The sequence below is a fragment of the Mirounga angustirostris genome, unplaced genomic scaffold (genome assembly GCF_029215605.1).
Source record: "Mirounga angustirostris isolate CCGP_5_RB_7025 unplaced genomic scaffold, mMirAng1.0.hap1 SCAF_11, whole genome shotgun sequence".
NCBI lineage: Eukaryota > Metazoa > Chordata > Mammalia > Carnivora > Phocidae > Mirounga > Mirounga angustirostris.
In genome coordinates, this window is record NW_026991719.1 from 44,213,794 (window position 1) to 44,223,073 (window position 9,280).

Below are 9,280 nucleotides of genomic sequence, written 5' to 3' on the forward strand. Positions count from 1 at the left end.
TATTTGTTCATAACGTTATTTTCAATAAGCTTTAACTTCTGGAATTAATTTTTGTGTACGGCATAAGTTAGGGGCCAAAGTTATTTTTTTCCCCAAGTGGATGGATATCCAGTTAGTCTAGCTTCACTTATTTAAAAGACCATCCTTTCCCCAGAGCACTCTAAGTGGCACAATTGTTGTAAATGTGGTGACTGTGCTTGTGCGAGTCTATTCGTGGACCCTTCTCTTTGTGTCTTTTGGCCGTTTGTCTTTTCTTGTGCTCATACCACACTATCTTAATTATGGCGTCAGAGCTGGTCTTGCTATCTGGCTGTGAAAGTCCTGAAAAGTCTTGGTTTTTGTTTTAGATGGCTTTGGCTGTTCTTGGATCTTTGTTACCCGTATATAATTTAGAAGCAGCTTGACAATTCCCGTTTTCAAAAGAAAAAAAAAAACAAACTGCTGGGAATTTGATTGGGAATGCATTGAATCCATAGATCAGTTTCACAAGAATTCTCTCTTCCATTCACTTTCATACTGTTGTCTTCCAATACATAAACATGACATATGTCTGATTTATGTAGGCTGTCTTTAATTTCTCTCGGAAGTGCTATCTGTGGGCAGAGGTCTTGGGACTCCTTTGTTAGATTTGTTCCTAGGTGTTTGTTCTCTTCTGATGCTGTAATAGATGGCATTTAAAATTTTTTTCTCCTTATAATTCTAATGCCAGTATATAGAAATCCAATTGTATTTTGTAAAATTGACCATGTATCCAGCAACCATGCTAAATCATTTATTAATTATAATATCAGATACATATACTTTTTGAGATTTTTAATGTAAACCATCTGTTGTGTCTCTTTTATTTCTTTAAGCGCTGAGAAAACTTATCCCAAAGACTCCAAGCAGACGTGCATCTCATTGATATGGGGGAGTATCGACGGGAGAATGCCCATTCCTAAACCAGTCACTGGAAGGGTAATGAGATTACTATGACCTGGTTAGTCAACCACACTGTCCGGTATAATCAGATACGTTGCATTGTGGGCCACGGTTTCTCTTTATTTTAACCAAACATGTAAATACTTGGAAATGAAACCTTTGATCAGAAAGGTAAAAATCAGGAGATTGATGATGATGGATTGATACTGGTGGAATGTTCCTCCCCATAAATGAGCTGAAATTACAGTTCTTAAGGTACATCATTTCTTAAGCAAAGATTAATATGGTTAATATTTGAAAACCGTTTTGTGTATTGTGAAGGAACAATTAAGATGAAGTAGTCTACTTCATACATACCCTTCTGGTGATTATAAAATACAAAGTTATCACAGAAAATTTAACACCTACACATACCAAACTTTGAACAATATTTACTGATCACTGACAGGATTGACTGTGATTTAAATTTTGTTTTAAACTTTTCCAAATTATCTAAATACCCCACCACAGGGTTTGTCAACCTGGACACTACTGACATTTGGACCAGATAATTGTTGTAAGAGGCTAGCTTGTGCATTCAGGGATTTTTTAAGCAGCATCCCTAGTTTTGATCCACTGGATGGCAGTAGCATCTCCCCTTTCCCCAAGTTGTCACAAACAAAAATGTCTCCCAACATTGTCAAGTGCCCCCTGGAGCAGGCACCATGCTGCTGGATGAGCACCATTACTCCATAATAAATGAGATTTTAATATACACCGAATTCTAGGTATATGTATAGATAGATAGATAGTAAATGAGATTTTAATATACATCGAATTCTAGGTATATGTATAGATAGATAGATAGATAGATAGATAGATAGATAGATAGATAGATAGATAGATAGATAGTAAATGAGATTTTAATATACACCGAATTCTAGGTATATGTATAGATAGATAGATAGGTAGATAGATTAGTAAATGAGATTTTAATGTACACCGAATTCTAGGTATATGTACAGATAGATAGTAAATGAGATTTTAATATATACATCGAATTCTAGGTATATGTATAGATAGTATACATATATTCAGTATATAATTTTTATTTGTGTAACATAGCCATTTTCCAATAGCATTAAAAGTTCTTCAGAAACATCCCATAAACTCTACATAAGTTTATTCTGTGGACCATCCAGTATCCTGCCAGAAATTTCAGTGGTTTCAATTTTTTTTTTTAAACAAATGACACCAAAATAATCACTTCCGATCAAATAACACTGTGGTTTAATATATGTATATTTCTGGGGCGCCTGGGTGGCTCAGATGGTTAAGCCTCTGCCTTTGGCTCAGGTCACGATCCCAGGGTCCTGGGATCGAGTCCCGCATTGAGCTCCCTGCTCTGTGGGGAGCCTGCTTCTCCCTCTGCCACTGCCTCTCTCTCTCTTTCTCTCTCTCTGACTCTCATGAATAAATAAAACATTAAAAAATATATATATATGTATATTTCTTCAGAATCAATGCCTAGAAGAGGAATTGTAACATCAAATAGATTTCATGTTTATATATGTCTTGTCAAATTTCCATCTGGCAGGGTGCTTTGAATGTAGAACCCCAACCCGGTAACATATGAGAGAGCCTGGTTTCTTACAACAGCTTAAATCATAATTAAACACGAAAAATTAGTTGCTTTCCATAATGCAAATATCTGTATTTTTCTGAATGCAAGAGTAATCTATGCTCGTTGAGAACATTTAGAATATAAAGTATGAGGCAAACAAAACTTACTCTCCCAGGGACGCCTGGGTGGCTCAGTCAGTTAAGCGTCTGCCTTCGGCTCAGGTCGTGATCCCCGGGTCCTGGGATTGAGTCTTGCATCAGGCTCCTTGCTCAGCAGGGAGTCTGCTTCTCCCTCTGTTGGCCACTCCCCCTGCTTGTGCTCTCTCTCCCTCTCTCTCTGACAAATAATAAACAAACAAAAAACCCTACTCTTGCAGATTTTTTTTTTTTTTCGGGAATTGAGAATCACTGGATTCCCACTGTGTCCCCAGTCTGTAAGTCTTCCCAATTCCAGGAAGTGGCACCACCATCCACCCAGATACTATGGCCAAAATCTAAGAGTCCTGATTGCCGTCCCTCACTCATGATCTCACAGACATTCACGTTTTCCCAGCTGAGGCCTCAGACGACATCGTAGAGCAGAGATGAGCCATCTGCCGTCTGCCCTGTCTGAATTCTAGCTCTACAGGATGCCTGAGCATGATCAAATGGTCATTGTTCCATGACACTAAGTTATGGAGCAGTAGATGAGAACACATTCTCTTCATTTAAGCACATCCTCTATTTCATCAGTATTTCACTTTCCATATTTCATTCCATTTTATTTATATTCATTGTCTATTCCACCCTTCATAACTTTGTATTCTGTATTTCATTCCAAGTTTCATTCCATTTGTTGCTATTCCATCCTGGTACTTTTAAATCTAAAGTGCAAATTTCATAGTCCATTGATTTCATGACCTTGCAAATTCTATTCCATCGGTTTCCTCCCATTTTCTTTAATATTTTACTTCACTGTATATTCCACTCCATTCTTCTTCTCATGTAACGTTACTTATATATTTTTTTTATTCCACACGCCATCAGATATTTATTTCCATCCTCCTTTCCATTCCATTTTCCCATTATATTCTATTCAATTTCCATCCTGTTCAATTTTCCATTCCATATCCTGTTTAAGTCTGTATTCCATCCCCCATTTCATTCCAATTCCCACTGCAGTTAGTCTCCACTTCATCCCATTCTGCATTCCATTTCAAATCCATTTTCCCTTCCATATTATTTAACACTCCAGATGCCATTCCATTCTACTCCGCGTTGTGTTTCGCTCCAGTTGCTCCTCCGGTCCAGTAAGCCTCCCATTCCATTCAGCTGAAATTGTCATAACGGTGACTTTCAGGAGAACATCTTGCTAATATTTTAATCAAAGAGTTACAAATGTGCATGGCCTGTGCCAAGAATTTCTTCATCTGGGAGTCTATCCATAGCAAGGACACAATTGAGGATATGAACGATTTTTAGTAAGAAGCATGTGCTTCGCAGTGATGTGTTATAGAGGGTGAAAAGTTGGTTGATATTGGAATGTTTGAAGATGTAAGCTTCTGGTATAAATGGAATATTTTGTACTTAAAAATGGCCTTGTGGAAATTTACTTCTTGACATGGAGAGAGAGTTTTCTGGACCCAAAAAAGCAGGTGACCAAACAATATCTATGGATAAGTGATCCCATTTCATAAAATAAACTATGTGTAACTTGCCTTACAGGTGTGTCAGAATTTAGGTGCTGGCTGTCTGTTTTGGGTACTGAAATGGCAGCCCTTCTGTAATAATGACTAAAAATCTGGTCTAAATATTAGACTTCAAGCCTGTGCATCACAGCATATTTGTATTAACAGAAACTAGAGAGTAGGTCACACAAATGAATGTACATTCATCAGTGGATTACTATGCAGCCCATACAAATGTTGATGCATATTTAAGGACAGTATCATCCTTAATCCCAGGCAACCCCACTCTGTGTTCAGGGGGCAAGGCAAGGAGAAGCATCCTACTGGAAAATTCTAAATCCGCCTCTGGGTGCGTGGCAGCAGTGCTGAACATCCCGAGCCCAGGCAGTGTGGGCCCCATCCCTTTTGTTGCCTTCACGCCGTTCTCCAACCCTACAGCCCACTAGAGGAGTTCTGGGACAGTCTCTTCTGGAGTCACACGTGGGCCCTGCGTCCTGACGGGATTCCAGGAGGGATGCCCAGCTCAGCGGTATCTCCTCTTGGTCAGTGTGGTATTTCTTTCAAGCCACTGCTTGAAAGTTTCACCAACAGAGTGGTGCTGACAAACTAAACTGATTTGGGGTGACTCAAACTGTTTATACAGACACCATCGCTGCCCACGCCCTCGAAACACACACACACACACACACACACACACACACACACTCTCTCTCTCTCTCTCTCTCTCTCTCTCTCTCTTAGGGGGTCCAAGTATGGATCGGAAATTCACATCGTGGCCCGGGCAGCAGCGGCCCCTAGAATGGCGAAGCACACGGTTTGGTTTGGCGCCAGACGGAGCCAGGTTGGCTCGCTCCCTTTAAGACGAGAGTCACGTGACAACCACCCGACCAATCAGAGGTGAAGATCCGACCAGGACACGCCCATTCTCCTCACTCCTTCTTCCTGAGCTCTACCCAGACGGCGTCTGTAGCCACGCTCTCGCGTCTCTGAGAGAGAATCTGGCGTTATGGACACTCCGTCGTCCGACCAGAAGGCGCAGAAGCAAGAGCAGGGTGAGGTGCCCGAAGGGCCGAAGAACGAGGTCGCCCCTGCCCCCGGCGACGCCCGTGGGGCCGGCAACCCCGATCCCAGTGCCGTGGTCCCCTCGGTCTCGAGCGGCCTTTCCCCATCGGGTGGTGGCGCCCCACAGAGCGGTACGGCAGGTTCCTCTGCTTCCGCCCTGGCTGCCGTCGGCGCCATTTCGGTCAATGGCGAGGGCCCGGAGCTGCCCTCCACGGGCTGTGTGCAGGAGAGGGAGCGTGCTGACCTCCAGGGCGGCCGCAGTCCCCACGCCAAGCTGAGATGTGTGGTGCCCGAGCTGAGATGTGTGGTGCCCGGGGCGGGGCTGGGTCTCCAGGCCTCACACGCGGGCGGCGTGGCCGCCATGGTGCAAGCCGTGAGGGGAGTTGGCCAGGCCAGCGGGCCTCCGACCCTGACCGCGAGCCCGGGGAGGGGCCGTGGGAGGAAGCAGCCCGGCCGCGAGGAGGCTGCCCAGGCTCAGAAGCCTCCAGAGCGGCGCTGTCTGTTTCCTGCGCTTCCTACAGCTCCGTGCCCCGTGCCCTTGCCGCCATCTTCTCCGGGCTCTCAGCCCAGCGGCCGCCGCCGTTCTCGGGCTTCTCCGTCGGGTCACGCATCCCAGCCAGGCCCTGCCCTCCGAAGTCAGGCCCGGGCACCAGGCCCAGCCCTCCGCAGTCAAGCGGCCAGGCCAGGCCCTGCCGTCCACGACCGCGCCACCCCGCCAGGCATTGATGATCTCAGCCGTGAATCTGAGCCAGGCTCTGCTTGCCGCCGCCGCCGCCATGCACCCGAGCCAGGCCCTGCTCGCCGCCGCCGCCGCCATGCACCTGAACGAGGCCCTGTTCGTCGCCGCCGCCGCCGTCGCCTCAGCTGCCGCGCGTCCCAGCCAGGCCCTGCCCTGCGAAGCTCCACCGCTCCGCCAGGCCCAGCCCCTTCTACCTACACCACCCCGCCACGCCCTCTCCGCAGGCAAGCAGCCGGGCCACGCCCGGCCCACGGAAGCTACACCGCTCCGCCGGGCCCTGCTCTCCGGAGCCCGGCGTCCGGGTCGGGCCCTGCTCTCCGGAGCCCGGCGTCCGGGTCGGGCCCTGCTCTCCGGAGCCCGGCGTCCGGGTCGGGCCCTGCTCTCCGGAGCCCGGCGTCCGGGTCGGGCCCTGCTCTCCGGAGCCCGGCGTCCGGGTCGGGCCCTGCTCTCCGGAGCCCGGCGTCCGGGTCGGGCCCTGCTCTCCGGAGCCCGGCGTCCGGGTCGGGCCCTGCTCTCCGGAGCCCGGCGTCCGGGTCGGGCCCTGCTCTCCGGAGCCCGGCGTCCCGGTCGGGCCCTGCTCTCCGGAGCCCGGCGTCCGGGTCGGGCCCTGCTCTCCGGAGCCCGGCGTCCGGGTCGGGCCCTGCTCTCCGGAGCCCGGCGTCCCGGTCGGGCCCTGCACTTCGCAGCCGTGCATCCGCACGAGGCCCTGCACGCCGCCGCAGCCGTCCTACCACCCCACCAGGTCCTGCTCTTCGTAACCGCACAACTAGGCCTGGCCGGGCCCTCCGCCGCCCCGCCGCGCCGCGCAGTCTTGCCTCCCACCCAGCTCCTGTTCGCTGCAACGGTGCATGCTGTCGAGGCCTTGTTCTCCACTACCGCGCTACTGGGCCAAACCTTGCCCTCCGCGCCTCCCCTCCAGGCCCTGCTCTCCGCAGCAGCCTCGCAGCCAGTCCAGGCCCTGTTCTCGGGAGCCACGCCTCCACGCTGGGCCCTGTCCTCCGGAGCCATGTTATCCAGCAAAGATCAGCAGTTCGCAGCCTCCCTCCTCCGCCAGGGCTGGCCGCCCAGAGCCCTTCTCCCCCTGGGTTCGCCTTAAGAAGGCTGGTCTCCCGGAGCGGCTCAAATTCACCTGATCCTGAGGTCCTGTGCTTTGCCTCCCAGCCTGGTCCTGCCATCCACGCGAGTTCCTCACCATCCTCTCTTGGCGCGTTCTATTCTCTCTTCCCTAGGCGATATAGTGAGGGCTTCTTCTCATCCCCTGGGTCTCCTGGCCTGAACCCCTGCCCCTCCTCTGCTGGGTGTTCTGTCCTTACCTCCTGTTCGTACTCCCGTGGGTTTTGTGGTCTGGGCTCCATCTCCACCCCTAGCCCTGATAGCATTAGGCGTGCCTTGCTGCCAGCACTTGATGCCCTGAGCCCTGTCTCTCCAGGAGAGCAGGCTGAAATAGGGAGCACACCGTCCCCACCTACACCTCCTATGCTGTGACCCTCCTCATAAGACCCAGTAAAGGAACCCGCATCCACCCACTGTCCTAAATGGGCTGCCTGCCCCGCAGTTACCTGTGAGGTTTCCAAGTTTTGTGAGCCAGCAACCAAGGTCCTGAGTTTTGAAACTTCCTCTCCCCAAGGCTCCACCACCCAACACTTAACCTGCTGTTGGCCCTTGATTCCAGGGCCCCTTCTCCCTCAAAAGGGCTGGCCTGCCTTTGCCCCTGAGTTGAGATTCCCCTTTTCCAGGGTTGCCACTTATACAATGAATTTTTGATGAATAAAATTAAAATGTTGACTTCATTGTGTTTTATTTTCTAATGTACTGTGGGTTTTGATCGAGGTACAAAGGTTTTTAATTTTGTGTTACAGTTGAAGAATTAGAAAAATGTAATCAGTATAGTAGCTTTTCTTTTGAATGATAAGTGGAGTAAAATATTCTGTGAGTCATTTTGCCAAACTCTGAAGTGGGGGTCTGTCCAAGACGTTTTCACTAGGTAATGTATATGCTTATAGCATAAGTATTAGTACTGGGGTAAGACTAGGGAGCACCTTGATGGGGATTAAGAAGTGTAGTTGTTGTGATGAACTGTGGGTGTTGTATGTAACTGTTGAATCACTAAATTGTCCACCTGAAACTAGTATTACACGGTATGTTAACTAACTGTAATTTGAATGAAAACTTAAAAAAAAAAAAAAAAGAATGGGCAATTTAACCCAAGTTGGCTAGAGAAATGGACAGGTGGTGGCGATATTCTGGGTCAGGAAAGAGGCAGTGCATGGTCAGGTATGTAGGAGGAGGATAGAAGGCACTGCTGAAATCAAGAGTCATGAACAGGAAGGGGGAGCAGTTCTTCCTTTCTAGAGGAAGAAATTCATTGTGTGTTGGGAACTGGGGCTCCTGAAGGTGGGTCGGGGAGGGGGTGGACTTAGTTGGTGATTTAATGTTAATGACTGATATGGGAATAGTAGAATGTTGGGTGAACATTGTGTTAATGATAATTCTATTATAAAAAATAATTGTTACCTAGTTTGTGAGCAGGTATTTGAACGTGTGTGTGTGTGTAGACATACTTGAAGAGAACTAGATGGACATACACCACACTATGAACTGGATGTATATCTGATTCTCTGAGTAACCGATGATGTGGTCTTCTATATTCTGTTTTCCACCTTGACCCTATGACTACTGTGATGGGACTCAACTGCTTTCAAAATGTTAAGTTTTGGAAGCATGGTAGGATATCACATTAAAATGAATGGAGTGTAAAATACATATAAACCAAAATAAAAGGAACCCTCTCTCCCTCCTTTCCCGTATTTCCCACAAGGTCTGTCCCAGAAGGTAAGTTTTGGTGTCATTTTTTTGTACACATTTGACTTTGTAGGGGATCCTATATAGTCTCATGTCTTTAAATATCACCTTAAGCTTGTGAATCCCAAATTTGTGTATCTGTTACCATCTTTGTATACCAGCCACATATATCCAACTGTCTGTTGACTTCACTTGAGGTGTCTTAACAGGCATCTCAAACTTCAGTCATGAGAGCTGTTCATTAGAAATACAATGCTAGTCACACATGTAATTTACAGTTTATTTAGAAAGTCATGGAAATAAGGCTAGTGTTAACACTTGACTCAAATGACAAAACTAAATTTAGTAATGAGTTTGATGTCCTTTATTCAAGGGAAAACAATCCATAGGTTGGGTGAGTACAGTACCTCACAAGCAATAGAACACTCATCCTGAGGGTTTTTGAGCTAAAGCAGGTTTTATAGTGTTAGAACAGGCAATATGAAAG

The 9,280-nt window shown here is 47.6% G+C and overlaps 1 protein-coding gene across 1 annotated transcript in view; it reads left to right on the forward strand.

Moving 5' to 3' along the window:
• LOC123841770 (EZH inhibitory protein-like) overlaps window positions 1–9,280 on the forward strand; it is a 25,915-nt gene extending 16,635 nt beyond the window's left edge. The window contains exons 3-4 of the mRNA XM_064573580.1: window positions 855–979; window positions 4,932–9,280. Coding sequence (XP_064429650.1) covers window positions 5,197–7,476 — 2,280 coding nt within the window. The 5' untranslated portion in view covers window positions 855–979; window positions 4,932–5,196 and the 3' untranslated portion in view covers window positions 7,477–9,280. The remainder of the gene's footprint in view (window positions 1–854; window positions 980–4,931) is intronic.